At 37.2% G+C, this 17,095-nt stretch overlaps 1 protein-coding gene across 1 annotated transcript; it reads right to left on the reverse strand.

The window, feature by feature from the left end:
• Window positions 1-1,844: 1,844 nt before the first annotated feature.
• On the reverse strand, window positions 1,845-16,576 carry LOC134675843 (uncharacterized). The gene is made up of 12 exons (XM_063534143.1): window positions 16,434-16,576; window positions 15,503-15,735; window positions 13,726-15,049; window positions 13,138-13,319; window positions 12,200-12,412; window positions 10,170-11,360; window positions 8,646-8,963; window positions 7,897-8,118; window positions 7,139-7,228; window positions 6,074-6,261; window positions 3,598-3,723; window positions 1,845-2,768 (listed from the first exon to the last, which is right to left on the reverse strand). The coding sequence occupies exons 1-12, from the start codon at window positions 16,453-16,455 to the stop codon at window positions 2,495-2,497; spliced, it is 4,383 nt and encodes a 1,460-aa protein (XP_063390213.1). The 5' UTR covers window positions 16,456-16,576; the 3' UTR covers window positions 1,845-2,494.
• Between the last annotated feature and the right edge of the window lie 519 nt (window positions 16,577-17,095).

Consider the following 17,095-nt stretch of genomic DNA (forward strand, 5'->3'; position numbering starts at 1 on the left):
GCGGAATGAGATAAGAACAAACAATACACTTGTAAAGCCAGTGATAAAACTAAAGTTCTTGCTAGTCGACAAGTGAGTCACTATTACGATTAAATTTTATCCAATCACATTCCAGTATTTAACAAATGCCCATATATGGACAGACGGAAATAACTTCAAGTCGCCATTTTACATTTTGAAAATTTGGCGCCTTTCGGTCGAACACAGTTATCGTATTTTATATTTTTTTATATCAAGAGTTTCTTTATTACTTCTGAAATATTTATTTTATACGAATTCTTAGTTTTTTGTGATAACCAGTGATCGTAAATTTTACAGCATTTTTGGTGCAGCGGAGTGGTGTTAACTGAATTGGTATAGATAATTCCAACTGAAATGGTAAATTAAGGTTAATATTAACGTAATTAATGCTAATTAATAATTCGGGTTGAAATTGTTTATACCGATTCCGTTAACACCACTCCGTTGCACCAAAAATGGCCACAGAATAATTAATAGTACTACCGTACAGAAAGGAAACTTCCTACAAAAACGAAGTTTGATAGCGGTTCAAGGTCGAATCATGCTGGCCGTTTCTAATATATGACACTATCCCTTTCGGCTATTTAGGGTTGTCAAAAATCAAGTGATTTTCTTATCTGTAGTCGTGCACGCAAAAGGAAGTCAAGTGGTGCCAACCATAATTGGTCGGAGCAATGCTGAGCCGAGTTTGACCGAAGTCAGGAGTTTCGCATCCCTGCCCGGGCCTAGGGCGGCAAATTGTGACAAAACATTCGCTGATGATAACAAGAAATAACTCAAATTGTAGTCAATATGATGGGTGCTGAGAAAGGGGCTGCTACATCATTACAGATTGGATTTTGTATGTAAGTGTGTGAGAACTGCGACTGTGTGCACCTTTCCCCCCGCGAAAAATGGCAGAAAGATTTGTACGGTGAGAGTCGCTTGGGCCCCTCCCTTCCGACGTGTCGGAAGCCGGTGTTGCTCGAAGATTCTAAGTACTGACCACGCCCGACGTTGCTTAACTTTGGTCAAAAATCACGTTTGTTGTATGGGAGCCCCACTTAAATCTTTATTTTATTCTGTTTTTAGTATTTGTTGTTATAGCGGCAACAGAAATACATCATCTGTGAAAATTTCAACTGTCTAGCTATCACGGTTCGTGAGATACAGCCTGGTGACAGACGGGCGGACGGACGGACGGACAGCGAAGTCTTAGTAATAGGGTCCCGTTTTACCCTTTGGGTACGGAACCCAAAAAGTAATAAATATAAATTTAAATGTAAATAAACATCTTTATTTATCCAACCAATAACAACTTTCACGAGAAATCAATGAATTTTTGAAACTTTGTAGCTTACAATTACATGCATACAGAATGTTTTCCATTATTTCATTGTACAGTCAAGGAATTTAAATTCCGACCCATTTCGTACTTTGTCACAGTGACAATCAATATGAAAGCCGCTAGAGACCTCATACGGTTGTCACTGTGACAAAGTACGAAATGGGTCGGAATTTAAATTCCTTGACTGTACATTACAAACATACAAGGTAAAAAATAGCAAGACACGATCGTACGTTTCCGTGAAAATACGATGGAATATAATTATGCACTAGAACTATAGCTGATTTGCCTCGCCAGTAAAGCCAAAGTTGACTTAGAAGGCGTTGCCGACATACTTATGAATAAGATACCTTTTATACATAATATACAAGTTAGTCATAGTCATATTATTATTTATTATGCCCCGGCGAGCCAGCTAGCGCCCTCCTCAAGAACGCCATAGCGTGGGTAGAATCAGATGCTTGCATGAATAGTACTACGAAGTTATCTAGTTTACATTAAGCATTGCCTGTATACGTATGATACCTCTTATACATAGTATACAAGTTAGTCATAGTCATCTGCCCCGGCGAGCCAGCTAGCGCCCTCCTCAAGAACGCCATAGCGTGGGTAGAATCAGATGCTTGTATGAATAGTACTACGGAGTTCTCTATATTACATTAGGCATTGCCTGTATATTTATGATACATCTTATACATAGTATACAAGTTAGTCATAGTCATCTGCCCCGGCGAGCCAGCTAGAGCCCTTAAGAACGCCATAGCGTGGCTAGAATTAGATGCTTGTATGAATAGTACTACGGAGTTCTCTAGTTTACATTAGGCATTGCCTGTATATTTATGATACATCTTATACATAGTATACAAGTTAGTCATAGTCATCTGGCCCGGCGAGCCAGCTAGCGCTCTCCTCAAGAACGCCATAGCGTGAGTAGAGTCAGATGCATGTATGAATAGTACATAGTACTACGGAGTTCTCTATATTACATTAGGCATTGCCTGTATACTTATGATACCTCTTATACATAGTATACAAGTTAGTCATAGTCATCTGGCCCGGCGAGCCAGCTAGAGCCCTTAAGAACGCCATAGCATGGGTAGAATCAGATGCTTGTATGAATAGTACTACGGAGTTCTCCAGTTTACATTAGGCATTGCCTGTATACTTATGGTATCTCTTATACATAGTATACAAGTTAGTCATAGTCATCTGGCCCGGCGAGCCAGCTAGCGCTCTCCTCAAGAACGCCATAGCGTGAGTAGAGTCAGATGCTTGAATGAATAGAACTACGGAGTTCTCTAGATGTTGTCGGACCATTTTGCAAGGGGCCGTGCGTTCTAGCCAGGACGAGATGTCGGCTACGGTGTAGGTTGCGAGGCGGGATACGTGGGTTTTTCTCTTGCAGATGGATTGGGTTAATCTGGAATGTAATAAAATTAATTAGCATTATTTTTTTACAAGGAAATTAAACTGTGGCAAATTCTAGTACACTAATTTTGTGCAATAATAAAATATTTATCTTTTGGCGTTCAAACAAAGGGATCGGTCTTGTCCATTCTTAGAAAAATAATTCTAGGACTCCCAATATATGTCTGGCTGGTATTATTTTATAAACAGCTGAAGAAGGTGAAACGATTGTACATTTAACCTAAGACACTTAGCGCCACTTGCACCATCCCACAAACCTGGGGTTACCCGGTTAAGCCGTTAACCCAGTGTCAAATTGTACTGGTAACCATGGTAACTCGAGGTTTAACCGGTTAACCCCGGGCTAGTAGGATGGTGCAAATGGCGCTTATTGTTTTTTCTGCAAATTGTTATACAAAGAAAATAGCTGAGTAGAAGTTTTATACGTATGTAAAGCGCTGGTGGCCTAGCGGTAAGAGCGTGCGACTTTCAATCCGGGGGTCGCAGGTTCAAACCCCGGTTTGTACCAATGATTTTTTCGGAACTTATGTACGAAATATCATTTGATATTTACCACTGGCTTTTCGGTGAAGGAAAACATCGTGAGGAAACCGGAGTTATCTCAATAATGCCTAGTTTCCCCTTTGGGTTGGAAGGTCAGATGGCAGTCGCTTTCGTAAAAACTAGTGCCTACGTCAAATCATGGGATTAGTTGTCAAGCGAACCCCAGGCTCCCATGAGTCTTGGCAAAATGCCGGGATAACGCGAGGAGGAATAAGGTAAAGGTAGGTCTAATATATTTCAGTTTTAAGATATACTTAAATAATACAAATAATGCTTACTTCTCTATAGAATGTGCCGCCTCAGCCAGCCGGTCTTCTGTAGCTTTGTCCAGTTCCACTTGCGAGGAAGATCGCTCGCACAGGGAAAACACGAGAGCCCTGTAGCACTGCATGTAGCACGGCCATCTGAAATTATTAGCCAGAACGTTATTACTTATTATATAGGTATACAGGGTGTTACTGACCATGGGGCTTTAAATTCAGGGCGTGATTCTACTCGCTAAACTGACTTACTTTTATTATGGCACCAACCCCGAAATCCCAAAACAAATTTTACTTTTTCATACATTTTGGCTGATCAGATGTCGACGTTTTCTAGGGAAAAGCCAAAAAAAAATCCCCGATTTTAGGGTTGGTCCCATAGTAAAAGTTACTCAGTTTAGCGAGTAAAATCAAGCCCTGGAATTAAAGCCCCATGGTCAGACACATACTGTATACTTCATCAAAACATTGGTTCAATTGGTTGTAACACGAACGATATTAAAATTGTAAACTCAAATAATAAAAACCCTGCGGGCATTGGGATTCTATCTCCTTCCTCCCTCTTTAATATCTTGACTTTGACACTTCAAGATTTATAAAATAAGGTTGTGCTCGTACTAATTGTCCCCTATCTGCAGTACGGACACATCTAAATTTATGATCATTCGAGATTCAATCTTAATTAAAAATAACAACGTAAAGTTTGCAATAATCATAAATTTTGAGATGACGCCAAAGTTTTGGAAGTCACTCGTGCTTCAAACCCATTAGCGCCCACACCTACTTTTTGGAACCCACCATTTTTTTAATGCTGTTAGAAAGAGTTACAGTAGGAAATCAAATCTAACACAGTTACCCATACCCAGGTTTACCCAAGTGGATATAATGGGCGCTAATAGGTTAAGGCCCATTAAAAATAGAAGAAATTTCCGAAATTTCATCACCATTTAGGCATGCTTGTTTGCCACCGATGTGGTATAAAAAAAATCTCACGCCACGCCACTTTGCACCTTACGCGCTTGTTATTACAGCCCAGAATGCAGTGTCGGAGGCACTAGTACCGCTGTCTCTCTCTAATATGACTCTTACTCTCTATCTCACCTGTCTTCTAATCAGTGGCGGATTTGCAGTCTTTGCCGCCCTAGGCCCCAAGCCTTGTAGCCGCCCCTTTCTCAGCATCAGCACCCATCATATTGACTACATTTAGATCAGGCAACGAAAAGATATATTATAGAGGGAAATGCTTGGGACACATTTTTTACTTAGTAACTTTTTTGGACTCGTTAGGAGGTGAACACATCAAAAGTTGGAGGCTTTGGTTTGAAGGTCACTATTTTCGGTTTTTCGCTTATTATATCTTAGAAACTATACGTCCTTGTGACATGATGTTAGGAACATAGGTTTTATGAAAAAAATAAGCAAATACTTATTCATTTTAAGTGACAGTTTTACCAATAACATTGAGTTTCATGTACCTACAAAAACATTAAAAACTATTTTCTTGAATAACTGCTAAACTATTATTTTATTATATTATAATTATAAAAAAAATCTGAGATTCTTACAATGAGCTCTTTGATTTGATATGTAACACGATATAGTTTGAAAAACTTTATTTTTAAATTTTCTCATTTACCCCCCAAAATACGGAGGCCATATTTAAAATTCATTTTCATCACACTCGCTCAGTAAATGTGGAATTGCACGTAGGCGTAGCGGGAGTTATAGAAATTTCGTTTTCCCTAGGGAGTTATGAAGTTTCTAGTGCCATAATTAACAGTTTTTTGTCTATAAACTTATTTTTTGTATCGCAAGTGTGATGAAAAACATTGTGTGTATCTCGGGGCGTAATAATATTGCAAACTCGAGCCTATAAATCGCTCCGGCAAGCCGTCGCGATTTAACTTACTCTCGTTTGCAATATTCAACTTACGCCCCATGTTGCACAATGTACTATTATTTACGTTACACGTCCTTCTTTGGGTCACAAACTTACATATGTGTGCCAAATTTCAACTTAATTGGTCCGGCAGTTTCGGAGACCTCTCTCTTCCCCTGGCTCAAGGGCTACGGCCGGGGACTTTTGATATGTTCACCTCCTAGATAGTTCAAATAAAATTAGGTACAAAGTCAAAAATTGTGTTGCAAGCATTTCCCTCTATAGGTACTTTTTTGAGAATTTGTTGCCTGGTCTAATTTTGAGTTATTTTTTGTTATCATCAGCGAATTTATTGTCACAATTTGCCGCCCCTAATATCTTGCCGCCCTAGGCCCGGGCCTACTGTGCCTTATGGGAAATCCGCCACTGCTTCTAATATCTCCTCTCTAGACACGAGCAAACAGTTCAACACCGCAGTTGCACCGTCATAAAGCTTAAAGGACGCCGGCCACGCCACTCTGCACCTTACGCGCTTGTTATTACAGCCCATAATGCGGTATCAGAGGCACTAGTACCGCTGTCTCTATCTAATATGACTCGTACTCTCTATCTCACCTGTCTTCTAATATCTCCTCTCTAGAAACGAGCAAACAGTTCAACACCGCAGTTGACCCGTCGTACAGCTTGAAGAACGCCGTCCACGCCACATTGCACCTTACGCGCTTGTTATTACAGCACATAATGCCGTGTATCTGGTGGAGGAGCTCGAATATTGAGTCTAGGAACTTGTAGTCGAGGATTATCTGGAATTAGAAAAGCGTTGTTTAAAAAATTAAAAAGTACTTTTCTCTAGTATTGGAAAGTTCATTTTAGTTTAATTTTCTGCCCGACATAGCCCGAAAGCGTCAACTTTCGGCCCGCGGCGCTAAACGAAGATTACATGTGATCTGAGACAATTCTTACTTTACTGCCTATGTAATATCAAGTAATATACTATAAGTTAAACCGTAAAAAGCCTGCAGCGATTTTGATAGCCCACGCAGTGCAAGTGTCATTTTAAACGTCAAACTTCTATGAAATTATGACGTTTAAATAATACTTACACTGCGTGGGCTATCAAATCCGCTGCAGACTTTTATTGGTCCGACTATAGGTACATATAGCCTCTTGGGGTTCAATGTCCTAATACTAGTACAAATTACCTCCAATGAAATTTAAATCTTAATGAAATGGAATAGAGTTGCTTTTATTTTGTTTAGTTAGATTTTAAAACAAAACAAATCCAACTCTATTTTCTAATACGGTAGATTCAAATTCGATTGCCAATTTTCCTTGTATGGTGGGCCGCTAGAGGATAGAGCTACTTTACTTTACGAATTAAGGACAATATATGCCTAAATCAAAAATTTTAAGGGCTATACATATATGTACTGTAAAACGTTGTACAATACACGTGCGAAAGGGTAATTATTCGCAACTCGTGTCGATTTATCGCGTAGTGTACTATTGCTTACCCTTCTTGCAGCCAAGACAATTTCCGCCAAAACATCTAAATTACTCCTCAATATATCACAAACAACATCTTCAACTACTACCTCCTTCTCCTCAACCACAATCTTCTCTCCTTTCACTTCCAAACCGCACTCATAATTATACTAAATCCAAGATATGTTTACTTACCCTTCTTGCAGCCAAGACAATTTCCGCCAAGACATCTAAATGACTCCTCAATATATCACAAACAACATCCTCCACTACCACCTCCTTCTCCTCAACCACAATCATCTCTCCTTTCACTTCCAAACCGCACTCATAATTATACTGAATCCAAGAGATGTTTACTTACCATTCTTGCAGCTAAGACAATTTCCGCCAAAACATCTAAATTACTCCTCAATATATCACAAACAACATCTCCCACTACTACCTCCTTCTCCTCAACCACAATCCTATCTCCTTTCACTTCCAAACCATACTCATAATTAAATATATTAAATCCAAGATATGTTTACTTACCCTCCTTGCAGCCAGGACAATTTCCGCCAAAACATCTAAATTACTCCTCAATATATCACAAACAACATCTCCTACTACTACCTCCTTCTCCTCAACCACAATCCTATCTCCTTTCACTTCCAAACCACACTCATAATTATACTGAATCCAAGACATGTTTACTTACCCTTCTTGCAGCCAAGACAATTTCCGCCAAAACATCTAAATTACTCCTCAATATATCACAAACAACATCTCCCACTACTACCTCCTTCTCCTCAACCACAATCCTATCTCCTTTCACTTCCAAACCACACTCATAATTATACTGAATCCAAGACATGTTTACTTACCCTTCTTGCAGCCAAGACAATTTCCGCCAAAACATCTAAATGACTCCTCAATATATCACAAACAACATCTCCCACTACTACCTCCTTCACCTCAACCACAATCCTATCTCCTTTCACTTCCAAACCGTAGTCATAATTATCTTGAATCCAAGACCTTAATGTTTTACAAGTATTGTATATTTGCTTGGACAAAGCGGCGCATTTTTGACCTATTATGTTGGCTTTGAGACATTGTGTGGTCAAATATTTTGATACTTTGTGGGAGGTTAATAATGTGTTTGAGGTGTTTTCGTCTTTCAGGGATTCTAGATCCTGCAAATAAAAGGTAGAGTTGTTAAAAATATATACCGTTTTTTGCTGTCAAGATACTGTGAAATTATTATGTTTTCATCGTACAGATGTAGAGCATAATTATTTTCCATCGTATTTTCACGGAAACGTACGAAAATGTCTTGCTATTTCAGTCAATCTCGCTACAAAAAGTACGGAGGTTGACTGAAGTAGCATGACAAGTACGAACGTTTCCGAGACAATACGATGGAAAACAATTATGCACGACATCTGTAGTTTCTTGCTCGTATAATCTGTCATGTTAGTACATTTTGGCGTAATGATTTTTCTTTATTATTTTCGTATATCTACTATGAGCTATCTGCGTGACTGTGGCGTCCGCCTTGCGGCTACGGTAAAAATTAGTTATAGTAGTAGTAGTTGACGTAGGGAGCGCCACAAGCCCTCGCTTTTAGTTCCGACAACATGCACATTGGGCATAGAGAATAGACAAATTGATTATTTTGTAGATTTTGTTAATAAATTTTTTGACAAACAGTCAACTTTACCTTCAGAGCTGCCAAACTGCCCAAATCCCCAACAAACTGCTTGGTAAAGCACTCAATAGACGATAACTCCAATACAAACTTCAAAGATATACTTATATTCTCTAGGCAACTTTCGCTAATTCTCTTCTTTTGTGCTTTATCATAAACCATAAGCAGTCTCTCTTTTATGCTCCGCCATATTTTTAAAAACAAACCATCTTTGTCTTTGAAAATGTCGTGGTTTTCTAGTTTCTTGATGTAACGTAGTGATACGTTTAGTAGGTGAATAGATGATTCTATGTGTGGTGCTTTGGAGTCTGGGTTTTGGATCGCTTGTATCTGAAAATGGAAAATATTACATGGCAACATTATTTTTAAAGATTTATTAATTGAATATGATGTGTAAGCAGGCGTGGCTCACTCCGCGATTTCGTCGCTTTGCTACAGGTAGCTAAAAGTACATCCGTTCGGCCCCAATTTTGGGGAAAGCCATAAGCCGCGCGCCATATCTGTGCTGATCGTAACAGACGCGTTTTGTTAGAGAGTGAGTCTTCTGTACCTAGTACTATTATTTATTCTGTGGTGTAAGGTCGTAGAAAAAATCTTGCTCGAAGAAAATGGCGCCACCTGTTTTAGGGTAACTGAATATTCAAACGTCAACTTTTAACAACCAGAGTTACTGCATAATGTATGGAGCCATAAGGCGACATCTACATTGGCTTTCAAATACTTAGCTATTAAATAGGTAATACACAAAACTAAGTTTTGAATGATTCACGGTTAATTTCACTAGACTTATATCGACCGGGATATAGAAATATCGGGAGCTCGGAAACAATACAAAAGGTAATCACGGTCCATATCCCGGTCGATATATAGTCTAAACTGAAAATCGTAATTCAAGACCAAAAAAAGTAAGACAATGTTGCCACTTTTTACTAGCGCGCCTTGTATTTATGTAAAAATAAGTAAATAAAAGTACTTTTTTAAATCGTAATAGAAGTAAAATTACCAATAAACATATTATCTCAGCGTGTTTATTTATAAAAAGGAATGTACTATTTTACAAACAATTTATTGCAGTGGAAAAATTGTTTTTCTTTTTTAGGGTTCCGTACCCAAAGGGTAAAACGGGACCCTATTACTAAGACTGCTGTCCGTCCGTCCGTCCGTCCGTCACCAGGCTATATCTCACGAACCGTGATAGCTAGACAGTTGAAATTTTCACAAATGATGTATTTCTGTTGCCGCTATAACAACAAATACTAAAAACAGAATAAAATAAAGATTTAAGTGGGGCTCCCATACAACAAACGTGATTTTTGACCGAAGTTAAGCAACGTCGGGCGGGGTCAGTATACTTGGATGGGTGACCGTTTTTTTTTTGCCTTTTTTTTGCATTATGGTACGGAACCCTTCGTGCGCGAGTCCGACTCGCACTTGCCCGGTTTTTTAGTTTTGAATTACGATTTTCAGTTTAGTGAATACACAAAACTTCCTATCTAACACACATACTTCGTCTATGAGCATAGTTAAAGTACTTACAGCATTTTCCATAAAGAAATTCAACCCGGACCAAAGGAAGTCCAAATTCTTGCTTTCCGCAGCATCATTCGTTTCGCAATACTTCGACAATGTCAAAGAATAGGCCTCCATCGCATTCAGTGCCGCCATTGCATTGTCAGAAACAACCGAGTCTTCAATGTTGCCAGTATCTTGACTAAATAAACTATTTTCACTAAAATCTATCTTTTTAAACGCATCCAGCATAGTCTTGTGTATTTTTTCTTGTAATTCAGCTAATATAGATCTGTAAGCGCTTGTTGTAATAGCTCGCTTCTCTTTAGATATAATCGGTAAAAGTATACAGCTCATTTGGAATACTGGGTCGCAAAAATATTCGGTTGAGTTGTTTTTGGTTTTTTGTTTTTTCAGAAGTATTTTGACTATGCTTTTGACTATTTCACTATCAGTTTTAACTTTTTTCACTCCAGTTTCTAATGTGCTTTTGATCAAAAGCAGGTTATTTGACGTTTTTATTTTAAGCGTCAATAAATCTATTAATATTTTGTCTTCGAAAGAAAACAGCAAATTCACTGGGAATATTTTGTACAAGTCCGGATTTTTTGGACTCAATTCGTAAATACTTTGCAAAATATGATCAATGTTGCGTTTCAATTTCTTACTGACACTTTTCTTCACTGCTAACATTACAAAAATCGCTGCCAGTTGATATTTTTCTTCCAAATAGTAGATCGGCAATTGTTTCAATATTTCCAAATAACCCGCTACTTCACTTTCCTCGGTTACAGATAATTTGTTGAAATACTCTTTAACATCAACATCTTCTAAAAATAAAGTCATATCAAATTCGGATTTACTCAAAGCTTTTGTCAATTCGTCTGCGTTTTCTAGACATTTACTTATATTTTTCAATGTCTCCAACACCAAAGCGTTTAGCAATGGTTTATTATTTATTACGGAGCTACGTTTAAACATATCTATTTCGATATTACTTAAATATAATTTCACCAAGCATTTCGCCAGTTGTTTTGCGTGTCCTTTCTCTAAATTCTCCATCACTAATTTGTTGAAATAACTCTCGTTTTTCAAACAATCGGAACTGGTTATTTGTTTAATTAGGTGTGATTTGTATTCTATTTCCGACTCCGTTTTTATATCTGGTATTGTTTTTAATAACTCCGCTGCTAGGATTTTGTTGGCTACTAAGTCATCCTGAAATTAAATAGAATTTACATTAAAATGGTTAGTTGAAATCACAACGCGATAATTAAGCTATTTTCATACTTTTTACAGTAGGTACCTATATATGTTGCTATTTTCCCGCACTAGTGCGGGAATGAGCACTTTCCGTGCCTATGACAAAAGTTTAAAGGGCCATATTATGTACTGTAAAACGTTGTACGATACACGAGCGGACCGTTTTTACTAGAGATACCACGAATATTCGCAAAGTATTCGGTATTCGGCCTATTCGGCTACTTTGACGAATATTCGGTATTTAAATTTCATAAAAAAATATCTATATATGTATCTCTATCAGTTACTTAAAGGTTAGCTGGAAGAGATCCCTTAACGGGATAAGTTCGCCTTTGTACACATTTATTGCATTCTCTCTGTGTTATGTACTTGTTTTGTGCAATAAAGTGTTTACTACTACTACTACTACTACTAAAATAACCAAAAACTTGTATATTTAATATCTAAAATGTATTCTTGGAAAGTGGTTAAATAAAGCAGTTGTTGATTCCAAAATATTTTATTTTTTATCATGGGTCTGATTTGATTGGCTCTAACTACATTAATTAATTCTGTTCAACATAAACATATATCTTAGCAAACTTTGTGCTTTGTTGCCGAACAGTTTTTGTAATAATTGTGACTCAAAATGTTCGCATGTTATGCCAAATATTCGGTCGCCGAATATTCGGTATTCGGCCGAGAGAGGGGGCCGAATATTCGGCCAAATTCACTATTCGGGGCATCTCTAGTTTTTACCCTTTGGGTACGGAACCCTAAAAACTACCGTGAATCCTCTTTGAAAAATAACTCACCAATAGCAATCTTGAATCATCTTCCTGCACCTTACCAGCCAGCGTTACCCATTGTTTCGTTTTCAAACACGGCAGTATCGGGCTGAAGTCGAATACTGCACTGGTGTTGCCAGCCTTCATGTCCACTTTAATGTTGCCATATTTTAAGTTGATCAGTTTCAGTCGGGTGAAGCTAATGCTTAGCTTTAAGAACGCGTTTGCTAGATTTGGGTTCTGAAATGAGTCATGATAATAATTTAACAAAAAAAATTGATGTCTCTTCTAGCTTAAAAAAAATCACATTAAAAGGGGTTTAAGAAAAGCGTGAAGCACACCATCACACGATTCAATTCTATTACAGTCCTGAAGTCTTGATTCATCCTTAGAATTCATTTTTAGGGTTCCGTACCCAAAGGGTAAAACGGGACCCTATTACTAAGACTTCGCTGTCCGTCCGTCCGTCCGTCCGTCCGTCTGTCACCAGGCTGTATCTCACGAACCGTGATAGCTAGACAGTTGAAATTTTCACAGATGATGTATTGCTGTTGCCGCTATAACAACAAATAGTAAAAACAGAATAAAATAAAGATTTAAATGGGGCTCCCATACAACAAACGTGATTTTTGACCAAAGTTAAGCAACGTCGGGGGTGGTCAGTGCTTGGATGGGTGACCGTTTTTTTTTTGCTTTTTTTTGTTTTTTTTTTGCATTATGGTACGGAACCCTTCGTGCGCGAGTCCGACTCGCACTTGCCCGGTTTTTTGTACATAATCTTAATTTAGGATTGGTCTATAGCAACATATACGGTATACACAATAAGGTCATAAGGACAGTGCGCGTTAGAGGGTCTGCCACCTCGTGACCTGAATCCCTATACTTAGGCCAGATCAGGACACTTCAATAAGTCCATCTGACTTGTCTTATTTCATTGAAATAACTAAAAAAAAAACACAACTCACATAATTGAGTTTCAGCACACACTCTCCCAATTTCTTCAAGCACTCGTTCTCGAAGTTTCCAAACGTGGTCCAGAATTCCTCGGCGATGTGGCGCGGGACCGTGTGGTCCGCCATCTTATTGTTCTCGAAGAAGCTGCACAAAATGGCCGCCAGGACTTCGGACAGAGTTATGATCGAGGGGCCTGAAAGAAATGAAATGAAAAAGAGTATGAAAGGCTAAGCTCAGTCATTAATGACGCTGACGAATGTTAGTTGCAATGCTGTGTTGCAGCAAAAGGTTGTTGTGTGTTGTGGTGTTGCTGTGTGCGTTGCAAGTCTGGCAATTGAGACGGCCAGTCGGCCATGCATTTCCGCTTATGGCTATGCATACACCATTTGCACAAAATTGAACAAATAAATGATAAAAAAGTGTAGTCATCCATGGTCTACTAAGCAGTGGGTTTAGGTGGTGGGGATTAAGGATTGCTTCAGTGCTTTGGCAGTCCCATCAAGCTATCACCAGTTTCTTGTCTATGATGGCAACAGAGATCACAGAAAGTAGTTATGTACATAGACAATTATATAATTATAAAAGATTTTAATACTTACTGACATAACCCTCTTCTAACATCATAAGGCAGTGTACTTGAAAATCTTTCTGTAAAGTCACTAGTAGTTCACTGTTTTGCCTGAACATTAACTCTGATGTCCATTTTCCATACATTTCCACACATTCTTGCGGAATGATATCATTGCTCATGATTATCTTACTTTTGATCTTCTCTGAATCGTCCTCTTTAGATTTTTGTATCAATTCAAATTGCTCTGGGTTGCATGCTTCTAAAATAAGCTTTACATTTGGTAGTATTTGCGTGATGAATAAAGTTCCTCTGCTAAGTTTAAATAAGGTTTGTAGAAGGCATTTCATCATGGCTGTGTATGTTTCCATGGTGCTTGCATTATTTTTCTTGGCAGCCATAATCGGTGGTATAATTGTGTCTAGCTTTTGTTCAATTAATATTGGATCCAACTGCAATGCTACATTTATTATATTCATTGTAGTTTTATCAGGTTTCCCTTCTAACTTCAACAATCCCATCATAACACTTTGGAGAAATCCGGTAAAGTTCTTTTTAATCTCAACTTTGGATATTTTCTCACCAAAAGTATCTGTCAATCTGATGCTGATGTCAACTTCGTTTCTCAGTAAAATATCCAGGAATTTCAGAAAGATATTCCTTTTGATTTTATCATCATTTTCTTCAAACACAATTGAAGATAAAGTCATGTTAGGATTTAAATAATTCTGTGTCATGTTCAAAGATGACGTAGTAATTATATATAAAGCGAATATAAGCTGATGTTCCCCTTTAAAGCATGTCACGAAAACATTCACGAAATTGCATAAGAAATTGTAGTCTTTTGAAGTGCGGCCGTTCGGGAACTCGAAGAATACATTCATTATTTTCAACACCGACTGAATATTGTCTCCTTTTTCAGCAATAAGTTCATCAATATTATCTTTTCTTACTAAAGTTTGTAAGAAGCTGATGAAGAAAGTTTTCTTATTCATTGGAAAAAGGATATTCTGACATAATTCTATAATAGAATTACGATTTTCAGTATCTAGTAAACTGAATATTGTTTCTAAGTTTTCTCCGTCTAATAGTTTTATAATAAATTCAAGTTTCTTCTTTGACTCTTTATAGTGTTTTGTGAGGTCAGTTAGAATTCTTGTCGTAAGAATATTAACTCTATTTACATCTTTGTTATCAGTGTTTCTTAATGATTTCAGTAATGTAACAGATATGAATAGGTTTTCATCTATATTTTCCGTAACTTGTTTGGCAATTTTTTCATTTTCCAAGAAGTTGATGATTGAATGGACATCCTCAAGTGTTAGTGTACTTTTTTTAACAAAATCTGACACAATCTGTAACATAAAACATGGTGTTTAATATCTAAGTACAAATAATAATGTATGAATAATAATTAGAAAAAAATCATCTAAATAATTATCAAGTCATTTATCAATAATAGGCAATTTTTCTAACCAGTCAAATAAGTCATTAAAAATTAGAATTTGACGTTTTAGTAACAGAAATGCTATCTGCGATATTAGAAATCAATCTGACTCCTTCATACAAGGTGATTTCATTTTTCAGTAATTTTAACTACAAAACCATGTTTAACCTTGTATTTTTCAGTGCACTTTCATGAATGTAATGTCAGAGCAGTAATGGTTTCATGATAGCAGTAAGATTTTATTTTAACTTATATTTAAATAAATATTGTGTAGTGTTGTTGTGTTGTGTATTGTCTGTGGGGCTTAGTCAATTGGTGTAAAAAATGTCCTATATTTATATTTATTTACTTAATATTATACCTGTATCAGTTTAGTTTTCAACTCGCCACTCAAATCATCTCCAACATTAATCCAGCCTACAATATTTTTCAGCTCTCCTCCAGAGAGTCCATTCTGCTTTACTTGATCAAGCCATTCTGCAACAACTCTCTCCTTCGGACCAGCAGGGAAGTGTTGGGAGTGGACAACATTTCTCGCCAGACACAGACGTTTTGGTAAGACTATTTTGTCGTCTTCCAAGCGCCGTTTTAATTCTGAAAAAATAAAATTTATGTAATATAATAAAAAGAGATGACAGGATGAACTTGACGCTTTTCGCAGCAATTGGAGGGAGCTTGCACCTAACCGTGACGAGTGGCGGAAGAAAGGGGAGGCCTTTGCCTAGCAGTGGGACACAAAATAGGCTATCAAAAAAAAATGGATATTGTCTTCTTTCCAGTCATATCCTCATTGCTGAGGGTCGTGATTACCACAGACCCTTAGCACCACTTTCTTTCAGGCATTCCTATCATGTGCCATTTGCAGGCAGGCCTAGGATTGTGTACATGATGTAAATTTAAATGTCATTGTGTGATGAATAAACTATTATGTACCTATCAGTTTTCTATCTATCTGTTCTGATATACATGTTAACAAACACTTGTTTGTATAACAAAGCTGGGTTAATTTCTAAATATTAAGCCGTTATTATGTCTATATTGAGTCTAAGATACAATATTTCATGAAGAACTGGTTCAAAAATTAGAAATATAATGTTGCGCCGAAATAACATAAAACAACTTCGAAAGGTTTCTGCTACAACGTTATATTGTTTAGATCTATAGAAAATCAAAGAAGTGATAGAAATAAATACATAAATGGAATAATATTGGCTAAAATACAAAATACATTTGGGGTTAACACAATCCCACACTGTATTTTTTTATAGTCGTAGATCTATATTAAAACTTACCGTTTAAAGGATTCAGTGACATTTTTACTGTGATTCCAGACTATATATTATAAAACATTACTTGATCTTAGTGAGATAATGGTCAACTTACGAAAATAAATAAAATAAAACTAAGCGAGTATGCGATTGACACACGTGCACATGTTGTTGTGCGTTTCGAAGTTGCTTTGAGGCAAATTGGCCGGGTGTTAATATTTAGTTCAACCGCTATATTTCTCTTTCGTTCCTTTTAATTTTTGTACAGTGAAAATTGTTAATTGTAAATACCCGTAATTTGAATAAAGTAAAATTTTGAAATAAGGACATGCTTTAAGATTTTGTACAGCTAAAGTATCTTTAAATATTTATTTTCCATTGCAAGATTAAAACGCTTTGACTGTCAAATTAACAAGTCTAATGTTGCTATACTTAAAAAAACTGGCCAAGTGCCAAGTGCGATTCGGACTCGCGCACGAAGGGTTGCGTACCATTACGCAAAAAACTGCAAAAAAATCACGTTTGTTGTATGGGAGCCCCACTTATATATTTATTATATTCTGTTTTTAGTATTTGTTGTTAGCAGCAACGGTTTGAAAGGGACGTCACTACGATGTTGCCATTTTTTAATTTCTACTCTTATTTGCCAGGCTGTACTCGACGTTGGCTATTTACGGGCACCACCA

Source organism: Cydia fagiglandana, chromosome 23 (assembly GCF_963556715.1).
Source record: "Cydia fagiglandana chromosome 23, ilCydFagi1.1, whole genome shotgun sequence".
Lineage (NCBI taxonomy): Eukaryota > Metazoa > Arthropoda > Insecta > Lepidoptera > Tortricidae > Cydia > Cydia fagiglandana.

Coding starts and splice junctions, on each gene's coding strand:
- LOC134675843 (XM_063534143.1), bottom strand. CDS start 16,455: ATGTCACTGAATCCTTTAAACG. Junction 8,964..10,169: donor ATTTCTTTATGGAAAATGCT/GTAAGTACTTTA, acceptor TTCCATTTTCAG/ATACAAGCGATCCAAAACCC. Junction 6,262..7,138: donor TTGTCTTGGCTGCAAGAAGG/GTAAGTAAACAT, acceptor TTCTAATTCCAG/ATAATCCTCGACTACAAGTT.